At 41.0% G+C, this 20,595-nt stretch overlaps 1 protein-coding gene across 1 annotated transcript; it reads right to left on the minus strand.

The window, feature by feature from the left end:
* Positions 1-1,426: 1,426 nt before the first annotated feature.
* SPERT (spermatid associated) lies at positions 1,427-18,586 on the minus strand. The gene is made up of 2 exons (XM_026042873.1): positions 18,563-18,586; positions 1,427-2,431 (listed from the first exon to the last, which is right to left on the minus strand). The coding sequence occupies exon 2, from the start codon at positions 2,402-2,404 to the stop codon at positions 1,427-1,429; it is 978 nt and encodes a 325-aa protein (XP_025898658.1). The 5' UTR covers positions 2,405-2,431; positions 18,563-18,586.
* Positions 18,587-20,595: the final 2,009 nt, after the last annotated feature.

The following is a 20,595-nucleotide window of genomic DNA, read 5'->3' on the forward strand; positions in this document are numbered from 1 at the left end:
CGAGTCCTTACACAGTACCGAGATGTCCATGGTGTGGGTCTGCAGTGTCATTTCTCCATTGTCTGGGCTTGTCAACGATGGTGTTGTTATAGGATGTGCCTCCAGACTTCAGCAGCCTCAATGTGGTAGCTCAGACCACGGGGCACCTGAGATTTGTTAGCTCTTGGGGAGCATCCCAGAGCTCTTGGGGACCATCCAGAGACCCACACTTACCCTGTGTGGCACTTGCCAGTTGTGAACTGGGACCAGCTTTTCTTGCTGTAATCTCTTTGTGTTCCTCTTCTTCCCTTTCCAGGTTACAGCTGTGTATGACAATTCATCTGTGAAAGCTAGGACACTGCCCCTGGAAATAGGGTTGCTCCCATAGCCTAGGCAACGTCTTTCCTTTCCCTTCCTTCGCAGATGAAAGCACCACAGCTGTAGGCACCTGAAACCTGGCATCATTATTTTTTACAAACAGCCAAGGCAGGAGGGGGTATGATTTCTGGTCAGTTGATACTTGTTTTATGATACTTGTTTTACTCTAAAAATAGATGGATCTCTAAAAAAAGAGATATAATGAATTAAGTGGCGATGTAATAATAAGAAAGAGAAGCAGTAAGAATAGAATAGGGGGACAATTTTAATAGAGAAGACTGTTTAAAGAACTGCAACCAGTAAATACTTTAGTTGGTTTCAATAGAAATCATAATATTTTCATTCTGAAATATTCGTGGGAAGTATTTATATAAAACTCCTGTCGTGATTTTGCTCTTTTTCCTCAACTGGAAATATTTCATTACAGTTGTGTTAGTATATGCCTCACAGGACAGCTAGCTTGGTTTCTATATTCCATTCTCTTTCATAGCCCAGTTTCCTTTGTGAGGCCACATTTTCCATGATTCACTGCTTAGGAAAGAAAGGAGAATAGGAGAAAAGCATAGGAGAAAGGCAAGGCTAATGCATCGCAAAAGGCGTAGTTCAGGCACTGAATTTTGCCAACCAAAAGAAAAGGACCTCCAAGGACCTGAGCTCAGCTCCAAGATGGAATCCTGGTTTTCAAGAAGTGCCAATCTCTCTGATAAGCATGGCCATCCTAAGATACCTCAAATACAGTGAGAAAAGCACAAATTATCTATTGAAAATGTAGCTTTATTACTAGAAACCTTTAAAAATGCTGAAAAGCATGTTTTCCTGACACTAAGCAAATTCATGGCAGTTATCCTCTTCCATATTTTAAGGAGGAGAAGTGCATCCAAGTGATATAGGAAAGTATAGAAAGAAAATTAATTCGTAAAGGAAATTAAAATAAAATTATAAGAAAAAATAACACAATATTCACTAGTTCTTTTTTTTTGCCTTCAACACCACTGGAATTTTATTGGGTTTACTGAAACAAGGAGAGATGCTTTACAGGAAATTGAGCCAGCAAGTTTCGCTCCAGGTTTCATATCTCTCCAAGCTGATACTCACTTTCCAGGATCTGTCCTGCTTCTTCGTACATTGGGGCAGTGATGACATTGAGCTCTTTTTGCAACATTTCCATTTGGGCTGTTATGTCTGACACAGTGTTTTTCACAGCATTCAGCTGCAGCCTCAGTTTATTGTTCTCTTCTTGGAAGACTTTGTTCTCCTCCTGGAGGATCTGAACGTCCTTTTTATCTCCAAGGAGAGCACTGTCGTCCTTAAGGAAGGCTTGGAGGGCTTGATATAGGTTCTGCATTGCCTGGCCAACTGCATACTCACCCTGCATGGCTGGGGCACTCTTCTTCTCATTCTGGGTTGGAGTGGAGCTCCTGGCTTCGTGTTCCTGCTGTGGGGCAGGGCTGGGACCTTCTTCTGGATCTGTGGTAGTTTGAGTGTCTTTCTGAAGAACTGAGCTTGCCTCTTTGTTCTCCTCATGGACTGCAATAGCTTTTCTGTTTTTCCAGATGATGGGCAGAGTTTTATTCTCCTGACGGAAGAGCTCTAAAGCTCTATTCTTTTCCCGAACAATCTGAAGAGCTTTGCTGTCATGGTTAACCTGGACGCCTATGCTGTTCTCTTGGAAGATTGGGAATGACTTCCTTTCCTTCTGGAGACTCTGCTGAATGGAGTCATCATAAATGACCTTGACAGTTTTATTCTGTGCCTGGAGGCATTGAAGAGCCTTATTTTCTTCCCGTAGCATGCTGTTTTCAATCCGGAGAACTTTGTTTTCCTCCCAGAGAGCTCTGTTCTCCTCCCAGATGCTCCATTCATTATGTGTCTTCTTGCTAAAGTGTTTCTCATGGGAAGCAAATGGTGGCTGGTGGTAGAGTTCATTCACCCATTTACCATCAACAAAGATGAAAGTGTCGTCGCTCAGTTTCACTCTTGGGGTGATACAATCTATGTCAGTCTTTGTGCACGGCACGCTGTGGTTCATCATATCACAAGCAGCCATGGTCTTTCTTTAGTAAACTGAGTAAGTCTGCACAAAGAGAAAACTCCATGAGATTTGCTGTAAAAACCTTGACTTGCTTTTTGTCTCTCTGCCTCATTTTTACAGACATGTAAAGAGATAAGACCCAACAGCACCTCAGAGTTGTCCATTCCTTCTGTCCAACATGTACATGAATTCCAGAATCACAGGATGACTGAGATTGGAAAGGACCTCTGGATAACATCTAAACCTCCCACCTCTAAACAAGCAGGGTCACCCAGAGCAGGTTGCAAGGGACTATGTCTGAGAGGCTTTTAAATATATCCAAGGATAGAGGGTAAATTATTTAATTAATTAAAAGAAATGATGAGTGTGAAGCCAAGTTTTCAAAGACGCCTAGTAAGGCATTTTTAAAAGATGAAAAAAAAATGCTGTTACCTTTGAAATTGGCTCTGAGAGCTTTTTCTGGTGGATATTCAGTAACCTTTGCTAACAGGAGGCCAAAAAATAGGATGGCAGCTCTGCATTTTAATCTTAAAGTCAACGGAACAGTGAATAGGAAGAACACAGTGATACAGTATGCACAGAGAATTAAAAATTTAACTCACAGCAGTGGACCATTGAGACTGAGAGAGCTCTGCTGCTCTTCACATCTTCCCACCAGTATGTCCCCAACACTATCGCACCCTATACATTATTCTCCATCTTCTCATTTCTCCCCAGTGCCTTGTTTTTTTCATATCCTTACATAGTTCCATTACTTTTCTCATATTCTAGTCTTGCAATAGTAACGTCTCATCTCTTTTTTTACAGACCTTCTGCCTCTTTATCACACCACCAGAAAACCCATCCAGGTTGTACCTCAAGTTCTTCTCATTTCAGCCTCAGAAAACTCAGACTCATCTGCTCGATACTCTTCCTTTGTTCTGCCATTAATGCTCTATCCAAATCATCTTCTAGTCATAACTAAACCCAGAAAATGCAGGATTTACATCTATTTCTATGAATGAGAAATACAAAAATGGGAAAAAATGGGTTTTCTTCCCCAAAAAGTGAGTCTTATTTTCTGCAGTTCTTATCGAAATAAAATATGTTCTTGTAAAAGTAAAATGCATGCAGTTTTCAAAATGAGATTGAATTGTTTTTATAATAGGCTTATTTTGATTTTTTGTGTGTTTGTAACCCTTAATTTCTACAGTGTGTCTTTTTCTAAAGAACTGCAGCCAGTAAGGGTTAAGGCAGTTGGGGGGGAGGGGGGGAAGAGGTTGGCTGCCTAATTTCACCTGGATTTACCCTTTTCCTTGAATTCCTCCATCTGCCTGGTTGTCCCTTATGAAATCCAATTCTGCCTGTTCAGCTGGTGAGGAGATTTTTTACCTTCATAAACTTTATCTCCAGGTCTCTCCATAGCGTGTAAGACATGCTCTTGTCATTGGAAAATTTAACTCACCAGCTCCCCACAACTTCCAACTCTTTCATGGCATCATCTACCTGCACCTTTTGACCTGCCATGGTCTCTCTTTTCCCCAAAGTCTCCCTCTCTGCCCTTCCCCATTCCTCTGCCCTCTCTACCATGCTGCTTCCCACTGTATTTTTCTTCTGGCTCCTTCTGTCTCCTGCCAGCCAGCATCACATAGCTGCTTCCTTCTCCTTCCTCTCAAGCTTGTCCAAAAATTCAACAATTATCGGTCATATTTTAAATTCAAAATCACTTAATGTAGGAGCGACTTTTGAGGGGAGTTACAGTATATATTTGTTGCACTAATAACATGATTTTGTTGTCTCAGGCATTCAGAGTTGTCCTCTGCATCACTGGTATGCTTTATCTTACATCAGACTAATGCATTCACTATACTGCTTTGCAAAAAATAATTTCCCACAACCTTCCAGCTTCAAAGTTTCAAAGTTGTTTCCACTTCTGCCATGTTCTGAGCCATGTATGGTTCCCTCTTACACTCCTTCATAGACTTTCCAATTTGCCTGGTGTTCCCACTCTTCTTTAGGGCTCTCTGCACCCTTTTCTGGGAAGAGGGGGAATCAAATATGTCTCCCAAAATAATCCTTGTCATGGTTCCTGTGGCTGTGCAGGCCCAAGTTTTCATCAGATCTTTGCATCCCAAACTCTAGGTCTGAGAGGTAAAAGTCAGCACCACAGGGCGGTCTGAGCCCAGCTCCCTCTAAATATCCAAATAGGAAATGGAAAATAAGGAATATTGAGAGCCAAGACCCACTGCTACTGAGTAGCTTGAGTAGGCAGCTAGAGTTGTTAAAGTCACTTACATTTAAAGTGTTGATATGGCATGTTTTCAGGATAAACAGAAACATCTAATATCTTCTGCACTGAAGGACGTTATCTTGGGGACAATTAAACTTGACAGCATCTGTCAGCTCTTTCGCTCTGCAGTAAGAATATTGACCCGTGCTTCAAGAGGCGTTTCAAGTTCTCTCAGCCTCTGTTATCATTTTCGTGTATCTCTGAGCTGAACAACCCCACAAAAGGCTGGGGGGCTGAGACGGGCAGGGAGGACAGTGCTCCTGAGGGAGAGGGAGGCTGCACGAGAGGAGGCTGAGCTGGATGATCCAGACCTGACACATTCTCACCTGCTTCCACAAGTGGCTCCTCTTGCCTTTCCCCAAGCTCTTGTTGGACTGTCCCGTTTCCAGCTGTTTTTCCTGCTTGGGGCCAGCAGCTCAGGATGGCTCTGGGTTCTCCTCCACTTGCATGTGCGGGGTGTAACAAGGGACAAAGGCACCCGACTGTGACACGGCACAGCCACCGCTCCATGGCCAGGGCAACAGCAGAAGCCATCCCGGCGGAGAGCCAGGCGCTCACGGATGCCACCTTCCCACAGCTCTATTCTCCTCTTTTTCTGCTAGCTTCTGAAAGCGCCTTTGATTTTCCCCAGCAGCAGACATCTGGGTTGTTATTCATGGAAATGACCTTTCCATAACTCAGCTCTCAAGTCCTTTCCCAAAGCTAGGCTTCCCTCTCCCCGTCTTTGATGCTCATAGCTGAGAATAGTTTAAAAGACTGTACTTCTATCACCATCTCTTCAAACACTTTTTATTTTTATTCATAATATTCAAATCATGCTTACTGCTGAGCTGATACTGATGCTCAAAGATAACCTCCATGTTTGCACTGGGAGACCTGAAGTTACTTCCAAGAGGGAACATGGTGGTGGATTTTTTCTTTGGCTATATGTTTAAAAGGAGGAAAACATGTTTATTAGGAGGAAAACAGAATATGCAGGGCATCCATGCGTTGCATATTTAGATATTATTTGTAGGAGCTATTCTCACTTCCACATCTTTACATTACTAATGATCTCATTTTCTCGTTGCTTGACGCATCTTTAAGATGTAGAATATATATTTTTTTCTAACTGGGATTCTCAGATAACAAATAGAGCAGTTAAATTCTTTTCCAATGAAAATTACCAACCTGCTATCAGCCACAAGGTGACTGTTATTATTTTAGAAAGTTGAAGGCACTGTTCATCTGTTCATCTTTGCCATTATACAAAGATGATAAACCCAAGTATAAAATTCTTCTCTATAATTTCTCCTTTGCCTTTTTTTTTTTTGTCTCAACAGAGAAACATCATGAGTTACTATGGTAACTCCTCAAGGAGCATTCTCTTCTTTTCAAGTTCAAGTATTTTACAAAGGGAGGCAGGAAAATATCCTTAAAAGAGGAATGAAAATATTTTATCAGAGGGTATTTGTGCCTAGCTGGCCATCAGATGGGAGTTTAAGGATGCTTAGAAGCAGCATCTTTTAGGACAGACAACAGTTTGCAATGACTGATCTGAAATTTTGAAGGACTGAGGCTCTGGGCCGCTAAAATAGACCTTAGATGAGTGTTTTAAGGTCTAAGGGCTAACTGGAAAATAAATTGATAAAGTGAAAAGGTAAAGTAATGATTAGAAGACAAGGTCTGCTTAATCCAGAACTACTGAGAACTCAGCACTGCATTTTTGCCTTTTCTTGATTTTCTCTATGCAGTGTTTTCCCTGAAGTTAGATAAAGGCTTTTTTTTTTTTTTTTTTTTTTTTTTTTTTTTTACAGATCATTTATTTGTTAAGAACTATGACTTCAAATACATTAGTATTTCGGACAAATTTAGTGACCTGCATCAGCTTCATGAGCACATATGTGAAGACTAGCATTTGAATCAGAAATGCTGCAACAGTTCACTGCAGATTTTTTTATACTGGCTACACTGGTTTTTGAGCTAGATTTTCACAAGGCCATAGGTATCATTTACAAAAACTACTAAGGCAGAAATAATGCTGAATGTTTCCCCTTCCCTACCAAGAGAAAATTACCCTCTGCTCCAGAAGAAGGTTTTGAACCAACTTCCCAGCCAAGCGCTTTATCTACTACTAGAGACTTCCCAATTTCTCCACGTGAAGCTATTTTACTACACAAATAACCAAATACTATTTGGGACCTAAACTCATTCCTCCATCCTACTTACACATCTTACATCAGACTACAAAGCTGTTCTTCCCTTTTTTCAGAGATTATCAAGCTCTGGGGGACCTAATGAACCCCATCTCATACCATTCTCTAGTTTTGGAAACAGCTCCCTGTTGAAGTACAAGAGGCCAGTCTGGTGTGAGTCTCAAATGGGGAGAGAGGGAGGGTTGAACTGTGTCCGCAAAAGCCTTCCAGGAAGGACTGAGCAGACCCTGTCTTGTCCTTCTCTCTTGGGAGGAATGGGGACACCTTCTCCCAGTAAATCTCAGCCCTCTCTTTCCATTGCTCATAGGTTTAGAAGGACCTGCTAAAGCGCCTGCAATCAAAACAATCTGTTCTTTTAGCACAAGCAAAAGGTTTCATCAGACGGGAGCACCTTCTCTCTTCCTCTCTTTTTATGTGTTAAAATGCTAAAACTTAGTTTTGATAAAACTAAAGAAATCCCCTTGCACTCTCTACTACTTCAAGTACAGTCACATTTCTAAAACACCTGTGTTCAAATCAATAGAGAGTAGTACAACTGCACATTCATCAATTACTCTCCTCAAGGCTGTGGTGCCTTGATGCAAATCCCACCAAGTCACCACAAAGATTCTTGTGTATATCAGCTGCCGACCTGACTAAGTGGATAGGAGAGTAAAAAAGATATTTTGTATGTTTAGAGAAGTATCTGGAAGGAGATGTGAGGTTACCTCAACACTGTACTCTGCCCAGAAGCTCAGTGAAGTCAGTAGCATGAAAATCAGTAATTAAAACCCCCAGAACATTTGTTGGTTTTTGTTTCTATTTTATTTTGTTTTGTTTTCTTTTCTTTTGTTTTGTTTTCAGATGGAAAAATTGCTTGAGGGACATATCTATCAGCGTCTATTCATACTAATTGCTCTTCCAGGGACAGTATCACAATGCCGATGTCCATGTGCTTCTGTAACCCTCACATGGGTCATGCTGTGCAAAACATATCGATATTCCTACTCCATTCTTCATACTCATGTGAACACTGGTCAGGATGGTGAGGTTAGCTGAAGGTTGGAATGAGAGGTGGAAACCACTTCTTACAAGTCTCCCCTCTGGTTCTAAATTCCTTTGGAACTTTGGTTAATCATTTGTTTCTGTGCTCCCGTTTCCTCAAGTATTCAATGAATTTCGCTCTCTGGAGTGTGCTGTCAAGTGAAATTAATTCATACTTGTAAAGTGCTTTGAACATAAAGAGCTCTATGGTAAAGAAATCCCATGTACCACCCTTATTTATCCCCACAACTGTGATACACACAACATTTACAAGCTGAAGAAAGACATTTGGTGTTCACTAGCAAGTGACATCTTACAGAGAGGTCAGTTTTGGGTTGCTCTACATCAGATTTCATTTCCACTTTGTCTTCAGTCTACTTCAGCTATGAATATTTAAAAAAACATTTCAAAACCGTATGCCTCTTGGTTAAGCCATTGCTTGTCAATGTTACTCCTTTGCATTATGTCTCTGTGATATATGCTCCTGAGCTTTGCCAACAAAATACAGTCTAACTACTGTATCATAGTCCTACCTCTATTTGATCAAAATTGACAGCACACTCCATGTTGCTGAGAAAGCCAATTACTTGCTTATTGAATAAATATATCTTGTCAATATGTACATACACCTGAGGGGAGAATGTAAAGAAGATGGGGCCAAACTCTTCTCGGTGGTGGCAAGGGACAGGACAAGGGGTCATGGGTACAAATTGAAATACAGAAAGTCCATCTCCACATGAGGAAGAACTTCTTTCCTGTGAGGGTGACAGAGCCTTGAAACAGGCTGCCCAGGGAGGCTGTGAAGTCTCCTTCTCTGGAGATCTTCCAAACCCGCCTGGATGCCGCCCTGTGCCCCGTGCTCTGGGTGTCCCTGCTGGAGCAGGCGGTTGGACTAGATGATCTCCAGAGGTCCCTTCCAACCTCAACCATTCTGTGACTCTGTGATTATTAGATAAGTGCTAACAGTAATATTTATAGGGGCATTTGTTTCTGTTGTGAGAATCCTGGTAACCTCATTAAGAGGATGGTGGTACTGAATTGGTCCTGCGAGGGTAGCTTGTCCTTTTCCTCCACTAGACCATGTTTGATGTGATAAAATTGCCTCAATAGGCCATTTGTGATGCCAAGGGTGCCCTGCTCGGCACTCTGAGACCCACACCTGCCATAGGTGCTGTGTCACATCTATTGGCTCTGTGCAGACAACTCTGACGCCCCAGGCACCCCAAAGAGCAAGACTTGCCTTGGGAAGGCAAGTGACTTGAGCCCTTGTTGGCTTTTCAGTGAAGTGATGCTCCGGGCTCTCGTTACTGTACTCACTAGGTCTCTGCAGAAAATACAAGAGTTTAAACACTTAACTAACCTATAGACAGCCATATGTAGACATCTAAAAGTAGTGTCTACAGCCTGGAGATGAATCTTAGCCTCATAGTCACTGCTTTTGTATTCAGTGGCAAATATATTTAACACCCTCTCCATATCCCAGACTCATATAAGCATGACGTGTTTTATTTCATGACTTCCCCTCCCGCTTCTCTTTTAAGCACCAGATTCATCCCATCAGTTTAGCCCTCAGCTGTGCTCAGTGGAAAGTACCCTTGGGCAGGGATGCCAGTCAATGCAGATTGGACATCACCTCCTGAAAATGTGGAGGCAGAAGCACACCCGTCAGCTGTATCTGTCTGCATGATGTGCCAATGAGTCTGTAGTGATTAACCTCCTAAAAGAGGTGGAATGAATCTTGGTCCAAAACCCTACCCCAGTGCCCTGGTGCAGTGTGGCTCTGACATACACCAGGCAAGGGAAGGCATCACCAAGAAGACAACTGCTCTCTGCTCTTAGACACCTAAGTAGGGTCAGCTAAGCAGAACTGAAAGACTTGCAGTTGAAAGAAATAATCCTCTTCATATGTGTTATGATCACCTATGCAAAATCCCCCTTATCCTGCAACTATCCAACAACAGACTGCAAAATCTGAGGGGAAGGGAAAAACTAAAGAACATCCCATTTCACACACAAGGGCAGGAGTTGAAGATCTCAAAGAATGGAGCAGATAATGAGAGCACAGACTCAATCCCTGTGATGTCCTGTGAGCAGGTCCAAAGTTTAGGAGGCAAGGACATTTCACCTCATTTTAAACACACTGATTCCTCCAAATGACAAACATGACCGGAGGGAAAGTCTTACACGGTGAGAGAAAAATTGTTAGTTCCATTTCTGATGGACAGAGAGAAAATTGAGAGTTCAAGCTTATTAAGAAATCTCTAATAGTGATTTATGGGATACTGTACATTTTAATCTAACAAAAATATTAAAGATCATCTAATTAGCTAAGTGTGTAATTCTCTATATTAATTGTCTATTAGTCACTTCTTAATTATAATGGAATGCTTATCAAATAACATGTGATGGCCACAAAGTATTAATTTAAGTCGTCATCAAACTAGTTCTTGCTTTAATAAGGATCTGCTTTTCTTAATCTAATCATCAGTTTTATTTTAAAAGCTATAAAGAAATTGTAGTTAAGATTTAAAAACATAGGAATCCATTAGGAATTACTAAAGAATACACTATAAACAATAGTATAAACAATAAACAATGCTACTTATAATGTTACACAGCCAGCAACCATGAAAGCAACATTAAAACTCCATTCAAATGTTAACCCAGTATGATTAAATGGCAGCACATGGTAGAAAGCTACCAGGCAAGAAAGACATATCTCATTTAAAATATTTGCTGTCTTAATGTTGGGATTTCCTGCCTCTTGACCGACTTCACAACTTTAATTTTCAATCCACATGAGCATGTAGAATATTTGATATTTTTTAATAGATGAACTAATAAAAAGTGATTATATGGAACCACTTTGATCTCTACACACACCACTAGCAAAACTGGACCTGGAAACATCTCCACCGTGTTAAATAGCGTGACTTTCGGCAACAGCAGTAAGAACCAGCGTTTTTTTTATGAATCTATGCCACAAGGAGATAACTACAATGTCAGAGGGTTTAACAGATATGTGCTGGTTACCAAGAAATCCAGAGATCTCCAAACCCTAAGTTCAGATCTATGAGATGAATAATATTCCTTAATACTATTCATCCCAGGCCAGTTCCACTCTGCACCACGTTGCTTTTGTGCCTGGTCACTTCTGCTCCTGGCTTCTCTTTTTCTATAGCTCACAAAATACTGTTGAATTCTATAGACACCCTTTCCAAAAAGGATGATACACAGGGTGGCAAATCCTTGAGCTTTACCTTGTTCATTGTCCTCACCCATGCCTCTTCCCTTGCTTCTCATTCATCAGCTTATTCCGCTCTCAACTCTGTGCATCAGCTGCTGTTGCCCTGTGCTTCTGCAATATCTCAACACCAAATACCCAGATTTCACCCTTCAGAAACTATAGCCCAGCTTCTTATTCAGAGCTGCACATATACCATAACGATAAACACAGTTCTGTATATCTTTTTGTCTTTACAGGAATTGTTATCCCAGGTTGCTTTAACTAGATTTGTGGGGGCAGATTTTCAGTGAGACATGGGAATTATTTGGTAATTCTATTAAAAGTTACATCTGACTTTCCCAAACACCCTCTACTCAGCATGTTTCTGTAATGGTAGCTTTGTCAGACAAATTTTCCAAAGAGATTCCCACCTGACTTCAAGGACAGTGTGTCCACTACATGGCTGCAAGGTAGAACTATACCCAGCCTTTGCCTGGAGCTGATGGGCTTGTGCAAAATGAATATTTTAATAATGAAATGAGCAGCTGGAAGAGTCTTTGAAGCTTTGAAGGCTGAACAGTGACGTTCATATTTACTGAACTACATATGCAAAATAGCTCGTAAAAATGAACACAGGTTCATAACAAAGCTCCAGTTATAGACTGCTGCTGAAATTAGACTGTTTCAGGCTCTTCAGGGCCACTGGCTTGCCATTTCTAGCATGTATTTGGTTTTGATGGGCAATGTTATGCTTTCCGTAAAGGAACACAATTTTAGCACCTGTTCATCCCAGGATTTAAACTGCTGCCAGAGTACGTTTTTAATGGCATGCCAGAAGAAGAGAGATTTCAGCTATAACAGAAGAGAATAAACAGTTATATCTTGGTACTATTGTTAAGTACACCTAGGAGCAGTTACACAGGCTATTTTGGAAAAGTTATGTAACCCTTAGGAATGATTTGCAGTCATAGAAACAGCCACTTTTATTCATTTCCTTCAACCTTTAATCCGCAAAGTTTTTACCAGTGTGAATGGAGGTTACGAAAGTTTCCTGTTCTTATACAACAGCCTGCAAATATCTGTGCAAATCTGGGGTCAGTGCCTGTCCAAGTGCTCTGTGGTGACACTCATAAAACAACTGGAGCCAGCATACGAGTACACAGAGAAACACAATTAGAAAGAAAGAGGTTAAACTGTCTTCGTATGTGTTGGGAGGCTATCATTAACATTAACATGATCATAAAGCAGCACCTGCTGGCTCAACACAGCAAATTTTTGCCTACCACCAATTACCTCTCCAAAAAATAAAACAGAACACATTTCCCTCTTCTACCCCCAGGCACAATAACTTCTTTCCCGCTAAGCTTTGTTAATTATGATGTCCCCGTTTCTTTGCCTCACTCAGATGAAGTCCCATCAGTGACATAAGCTTCATAGTAAGGTGTAAGTCAGCAGTAGCAAGTGTGGAGTTATTGGCCTCTAAAAAATGTTATACCATCTTTTATTGTTGTTGTTCCTCATAGCATCTAGCTCTTTTTCTCATAACCATCCATAAAAAAAAAAATGCATGGATATAACAACTTCAAAGCATTGATCTCACCTTGGTAAGGGGAGAGATTTCCAGAGGAGGTTCATGTCTTTGGGTTATTATGTTAGTGATTCAGCAAGTTTGAGAAAAAGTTGGTTGAAGTGTGTGATGGAATGGGATAGAGACGTTCCTCAACCCGCAATCAACCTGCAATCTGTCCTTCATTGCTAAATATGAACTGCATCAAAATTGCTACCGCAATGGATGGGAAGAGGGTTGGAGGTGACTCTACTTCCAGGGCCGAGTGTAAGGCTCTGCTGCCACACAGTGCTCTCTCTTTCATCAGCTCCTAGAGCCCATCTTCTCTAGAACTTAACAAGCCACGGCAACCACCTCTGTGCAAGGTTTCTGCTGTGGTGGCCCCAGGGTACAGGATACCCATAACTTTCAAAGGTCTCCCCTATGTACGTGTGAGATGTGGATCTCCATTTTGCAGTGCAAGGGACCAAGCAAGTAATATGCAGATTACCACACATCACCAGAACTATAGCTCATCTTGTACAGTGCCTCCTGCAACATAAGTCCTCAGAGCCTATGTGTCCTTGGCCCAACTGCTAGCCATTTCAGACACCATGTGCCATTTAAGACACCAGGTACTTCTGCTCTAGTCTGAAAAACACTGTGCAAAAATTAAAATTTACACTTGGGGAAAAGATGATTCATCTCATTCCAGTTGTAAACAGGAGCAACATGGCAGATATACACAATGATCATTAAAATATTTTTCATAGTTATTCTTACATTTAACCTGAGTATTGTGATAGAAACTATAAGCCACATAATTGTTCAATATACACATGCAGAAGTGACAGTGGCCCCATTAACTATAATATCACTTTTCATAAAACACTGGGATTTTATATTTTACTGATTTTACTTTTCCTTTCCTACCAAAATTCGTTTCTACATAGAATATCAGGAACGCGATTTATTACTAAAACTTGTCAGTGTTTTGCAGCTTATCATGAACTAAGTGCCACGGTGCTCACTGCTGAGCGAATGACCAGCAGTGCTGGTTCCCATATTAATAATGGAAAGACAGTAGCAGGTCAATAGTGCTTGTCTAAATGTCTAAAGGCAAATTGCCATTAGTCTTTAGCTTGTGGAAAGCTGCAAAGCTACTCCTCAGAATGTGTGACTGCTTGCATGTTTATTTAAAGCTAGAACTGCATAGAAAAGAACAGCTGCCCAGGCTGCAAAATCACTGCCAACCCTTTTTATGAGACAGCAAAGCCCTTCCTTAGCCATTAAATACTTTATATTACTTGCTACCGTGATTGTCACATCTTCTGTATCTAACAAGGCATCTGGAGACTGTCCTGTTTCCAGCTAAGATTTCTACCTGACACTAATAAGAAGCAAGCTGCCCAACACTACATTTTCAAGTCAGAAAGGGGCAAATCAGTGACTTGGGAAGTCTCGTCTAAAGCAGCGGAACTAAAGCCTGTCGTAAGCTCACAGACAAGGGGCATGCCATCACCCCATATCTTGCTCACCTTATGCTCCAAATATGGATTAATTTCTACAAGTCTCATGCCAAATACTGATGGATGACAACAAAAGAGATATTTCGGTGGCTCTCAGGTCAATTTTACTGCAGTGCATCTTTATCTTCTATGCCCAATTGATCAAAGATACCATTATCTGTTGTTCTCTATGGTCTCATTGACTAAGTTCAGCCTTGCTAACCCCTAGCCTTTGCCATTCATAAAGCTTGCTAAAAATAAATGTAGTTAAAAAAAATGTGGGGTGCTTTTTATTTGACCTTTAGATTGCAAATCTTTTTAGAGGTCAAATTTCCTCCGTATGTCTGGGAGAAGGCTACTTTCTTTCTGATGAAAGCTGAAGCTCTCTTACAAAAACACCATGCGAGCAGCTGAACTTTCAAGGAAAATGCCAGATGCCATAAGACTCCTGACAAAAAAAAAAAAAAAAAAAAAAAAAAAAAAAAAAAAAAAAAAAAAAAAAAAAAAAAAAGCTGTTGGCAACACTGGAAGTTGTACTGGAAGAGTAGATGTGCCACTGGACTTAATCCAAACAGTTCATGGAATTTACAGTTTCTGCATCAAATGTTGAGTCACTTGTCTAATTCTTGGTCTTTATTTTGTCACATTTACTTTACTCTGTGATTTTCTTCCCAGCAGATGCTTTCCTAATACATGGCTATTAAAAGTTCAGCTCACTTCAGCAGCTCCCTATGTGCCAGGAGATAGAGGACCGTGGAGTGGTGCCGTGCAGGGTAACCTGTGAAGATCTGACCCCACTCTGGGAGAATTTACTTGGACAGGCCTTGCAAACTTATCATTTCTATTATCTGCCATTATCTCAGTTTCTCTCCATGGCATCAGCTAAAAAATCACCCCTAAACACTGAGCTCTTAGAAATCACCTCAATTTAAACCCACTTACAACCTAAGGTTTCCCTTTTAGAGGCAGCTCTAAATAGTATTGCTGAAAGGCAAAAATTCACATACAGTAAACATGCTTGAGCAAATGAGCCCAGAAATTGCTTGCCCCATAGTTCAAATATGCCTTTTCTGATGCACAACTGCACCAAAGCAAGTCATTTCTGGCTGATTGCTAGGACTGAGCTGCTGATCTCCTGGGAAGCCTACTAAAGAAACTACTTCTATGTATAAGATACAGGTTAATATCAAGTAAAATGGTACCCTTCTGTGGGATACCTATGTTTTTAGGGAGGAAAAATATATACCACTGGAAGGACAGACACCTGCAGAAATCTAAGGCAGTGTTTCCTCCCCATTAAGCATATAAAATACCAGGACTTGAGAACTGACATTACATGGCTATTTCCAGAGCAAAAATGCATTGAAAAATTTCCTAAATAATAAAGGCAGAAGTGATAACAATTTGACTGATATCTGGTCCGTCCCTGAAGTTTATTTTAAAAATACTTGTTTTAAATGACTTGTCCCTTGCATATGAATATAAAATAAAGAGACAATTGTTCTTCCTTATAGAGACTTCTTTTTTTTTTTTTTTATCAAGGAAACCACAGGTACAAGATCACACACATGTCACTTGGCAAAGTGCTTGTGATAATCACTTCCATGGGGAAGAAATAAGCACTTTCAGGATCATATATTTTATGTCGTAACTTCTGTTAATGCCCACATCAATCAGCCTGTCAAAGCTGTTTACAGCCCATGCCTGGATATTTCCAGCTTTCGACATGTTATGTCAAGGAGAACCAGAATCCTTGAAACATAATTTTGTCTCTCTCTCTCTTTCTGTCAACCACTGCTTTTTGCCAATCTTTGATTTCCCTGTTAAAATCTTTATATAATTTTGAGCTGCCACAGGATCCCCTAATCACCAGCTCATTAACAGTGCCAAAATTAACCTATATCTCCCTTCTGAGACACAGCTTTAGGTTTCTCATAAATCTGTTTGGGTGGATTCAGCTTCAAGTCTTTCCAAGCTAAGTGCCTCTGTTACCTCTTAACACAATACATTAAAGTTTTGTGAGCATTTTTCTTCCTATCTAATTCCTCAAATATGCCATTCTTACTACTTCATCTTTTATCTTTTCTTTTTTCTTTTCCCTTTGATAGTTCTGTTTGGTAAGCCATCACTTGCTGACTGTGAACCGTATCTCTGTTGCAGTTTGGTCAAAGTTTACAAGAAACCTAAAATATAGTAGTCCAGGAAGAGTGTGTGAGGAGGGTGGAAGCATCTGCGTTTCTCCTTGTAAAAACTGGAAAGGCTAGAATTAAAAAAGACCCTTTGCACTGTATTTTTACCCAGGTTAAATTTGCTGGGAAATTCAAAGATTTATCTGTATGTATACCATGTACCACATAACAAGGACTCAGGAGTCAGGTATTTCAGGCCACAAAGGCATGGTACTCATTAACCGAGTACCTACCCAGCAGAGAAAAATTTTAAGAACATCTGTTGTGAAGAGAAAAGCCTCGCTATGTCTTTACACGGTATGCATGTCACCATCACCAAATGAGATTAACTCAGCATGATGGAATGCCCTTAAGAGACAGAAACTGGACTTGACAACAAGTCAATGAAAAATGAATAGGTACAATTTATTAAAACGACAAAATATCTCCCAGAAATTGGCAGGCGGGAGGGAGGAAAATGTAGGAGGGCAAGAGAGAGTTCAAAAGCGTGCAAAACTTGTGCAGGCAACTGAAGTGTAAAAAATGAACGAGTACTACCCTGAGACCTTGATCATAAAGTTTAATGGCTTGTTATCTTTGCAAAGCCTTCAGCCACACAGACAAAAGCGCCTGTTTTCCCTCACTTTACATCTTTACTGTTAGGCACTTTCTTTTCCCTCTCTCTCTCTCTTTCCATTTTAGTCTAAACAATATATTTGGTTTGAATGCAACTATAAACCTGACTGTTAAGTGTACAAAAGTGTATGCTGATTGAAAACAGCCCAGTTCCTGGTCTCTTCCCAAAGACTTTGCCTGTTACTCACACCTAAGGACACCAAGCTCAGCACTGTCGTTTGGAACATCAAGGAGAGCAGCCACCAGCCAACTGGTGTGCTCCAGGGGCAGCAAAGGGACAACACGTATCCCATAAATTTTCTGGGGAGATAGAGATGTCTGCCTGAGATTTCAAGCCTTGGAGGTGTTGTCAAATGTTGTCTTTGTTCAAGATTTCTATTAAACTTTGGATTATAAAGTGCCTTGACACATTTGCATGAAGGGCATTGTGTACCTGACTGACAGACTGATTGAGTGAAGATGTCAGGAAAATGCTTGAAGTTTAGTTCCAGTAAAAGCTAAGAAAAGGAATTGTAATGCCTTGCAAACCTTGCTGCTAATACGTTTCCCTAAGCATTTAATGCAAAACAACAACAGCAAAAAGAAAAAAAAAGAAAAAAAAAGCAAATTCCAATAGATTCCTTTTGAAGTTTCATTAGTGATTTGAGCTGCTTCATCACTCTTCCCACTATACAAACTGCAGACTTTTTATTTCCCGGGCTCTACTAATAACAAGCCCAATAATTAGATATCTGTCCTTTGCAATCAGCACTAAGGCTTTCTGTTCATAGTAGAAAAATTATAGGGAGGGGAAACCACTCAAGAGCATAGGAAAGAGCTGTCACTAGTATAATGCAACTGGTTAATGGTTTCAAAATTATTATGAGGAGAGAACAGGTTCTTAATTTTGGTATGCAGCATGCTAATAAAGCTGCTCTTGTTCATTTATCTGTCTGATTGAACCTGACTCAAGTTTTGGGTTCGAACTCACTCTCTCTGCCTGCAGTAGTTAAGTAATACATTTCTTCTGATTTCTTCCCCTGCATACCCATGAGCTGTTTGTCTGAATAATGGCCACAGATTGTGCCTGCTCATTATTTTAGGTCAAGATTCGGGTTTGACGTTTGATGAAGCAAATGAATGTAGAAGGGCATGCTAGACAGATTCTTACCACCTTTTCACCCTCTTGTTTGCGCCAATTTAGGAATGAAGACCAGGCCATTATGCATGAAGTTTGCCAGCTTCTGTTCTTTGATTTGCAAGCTGAAAGCTCACTTGTCAGGGAAGAAGAAATAGGCTGTTATTTTGTTGTTTTGGAAAGTTGCAGCAGAAGGAGACTTCAGTGTAAAGTCTTAGACCACTGAAGTCAAAATGACATCTGCTGAGTCAGGATTTTAAAGGTAAACATATTTTTCCAGTCTTATTAGAGCCACTAGAAGCAAAAGAGCAAAAACTGGATAATCCAATTACGTTGCCTTCAGCAAGGCAGAAGTCTGCTCTTCTCTGTACAGAATGCCACCATTTCTCATTCCGCTGGGGTTCCTTCAGACCTGCTTTTCTGTTTAGAGAACTAATTTTTTCCAGAGTATTGCATTTGACTCCTTTTTAAAATGAATTTCATACCAGCGCATCACTTTCTTCTCTCCGGAGAAACTCCCTCTGGAAGAAGGAACAGAAACATTCATAGGTGATCTTTTGCCTGGCACTTATCCTGTATTCTTTTCATCTTGGAGATTTCAAAAGCTAGGCAGGTTATTTTCAGGGCCACATGTATTAGAATTAATGCTAAATCAAAAGGATTGCCTGCCGTGGAGCTTGATTGGATTTGGACAAAGAATGTCATTTTCTGAAGTCAACTCGAGTGTGGAGCATTTTTTTTCCCCCCCACCATCTAATCATGATTGTGAGAACATAAATCAGGAGAATTACAATGAGAGGGATTGATGAATGCGCACCCCAGGAACTCAACTCCAATCCACTTTGAGGTCATCACTGAAGAAAGTCCTTTCCTAGAGAGGGGTTTCTGATGCCTCATACATTCACTTCCCAGCTGAGCCCTTTTCGACATGAAAACTATACCACCTTTGCTTCTGTTTTGTCTAAAAACTGTCTTTCCTTTCAACTGTAAAATGAAGCCTGCTAAGTGCTTTTGCTGTAAAGGCTTCCAGTAAGTTTTTCCATTCACTTACAATCGTGCTTTTAATAACTGGATGTAAAGCAAAATCCTCACGAGCACAGGAGTGAAGTCTGCAAGTGCATGGGAATTCAGTACTCTCAATATTTATGTTTAGCATTAAATACCTCATGCAAAAATAATGGCTTTAACTATCGAGACCTCCCTCTCTCATCTCAAAAGCTGTTCCCACACATACTCTGGGGTCTCTACGTAAATATAAAAAGGGGACTAAGCTACATGTACAGTAAATTCTGCTTTTACATTAAATAGGTAAGAAGTAGCAGAGGCCTTTGGATTAAAAATAGGTCCCTATTTGCTCCTCTGGCTACCCTGCTGTCCCAGAACTGACTTTTTCGTAGTGAGACTGACCGACTCAAGCCAGTCATCAAACTTATAGTGTATTAGAGGTAGATATTGTGCCATGTATAATTTTGATTCAAATTATTGCACCTTAGGGAAGCCACCAGCCCCACAAAACTACCCAGGGCTTTGCAATGGGAAGGTGAGCACCCTGTCTAGCCACATCAATGTCTGAGACAGGTTATCCTAGATGTGTGTCCTCAACTTCAGGAACGCAAAAAGAAACCCGAATTTTCACTGTCCAAAAGAAAGGAAATGGTATTTCTGAGAGCAAGGAGGAAGGCCAGGTGATGCCATCCATCTTTTGCAGATGGATGACGGCATCCCTGGGCACGCAGGTTACCACGGGCCCAGGAACTACAACATGGGTGGCCATGGGGACGCCACGGGGACAACATGGGGACCAGCAGCTCAGGGAGGCCAGGCCGGGCCAGGCCAAGGCAGCCACGTGGGCTCCAGACAATGCGATGGAGGGGCCGTGTGCTTGTCCCTGCTTCTCCCCACTGAGGTAAATCCATGTGCTTGTCCCAGGGTCTATCCCAAGGCCTGCCAGGATAGAGATACACGGATAGGAGAGGACAGAGTTATGGGCCCCACTGCCCCTTTGCCCCCTCATGACCCCCCTAGGGTTGGCTAGGCTTAAAAAAACAAAGGTCTTTCCCCCAAAATAAGCACAACCGTGGCCCAGCTCCACATAGCTGTGCCCCTAGAGTGCCCATGCCAACATCGCCTGCTCTGGATTTCTTCCAATTTTCCAGATGTTCTCTTTGCCTGCAGTGGTTTCTCTCTTTTTCCTTATTTACTTATTTATTTTTCTTTTCAGATTAAGCACTTATAAATTCCTGCTTCAAAGCTTGAAGTTTTAATGGCCAGCACTGTGAATATAAATGTTATCCCCGAGCCTCAGCATAGCGTTTGTATTTCTGCATGCCTCCCTGGGACAGCACGATGTGAAAAAATACCCTCAGATGAAGAGTGTAGGGAATTGCTTATTGTGTCAGTGAAGGGAGGATAAATCAGGTGTTTTTGCTGGGTCTTTCTCAGTGTGGCTGCCTGTGAGCCTGTGATTTATTCCCCTGTAAACCTGGAGTAACTTGACTTCATTATTCAACATTGCTGC

Source organism: Nothoprocta perdicaria, unplaced genomic scaffold (assembly GCF_003342845.1).
Source record: "Nothoprocta perdicaria isolate Ctin4 unplaced genomic scaffold, notPer1 scaffold_316, whole genome shotgun sequence".
Taxonomy (NCBI): domain Eukaryota; kingdom Metazoa; phylum Chordata; class Aves; order Tinamiformes; family Tinamidae; genus Nothoprocta; species Nothoprocta perdicaria.

Coding starts and splice junctions, on each gene's coding strand:
- SPERT (XM_026042873.1), bottom strand. CDS start 2,404: ATGGCTGCTTGTGATATGATGAACCACAGCGTGCCGTGCACAAAGACT.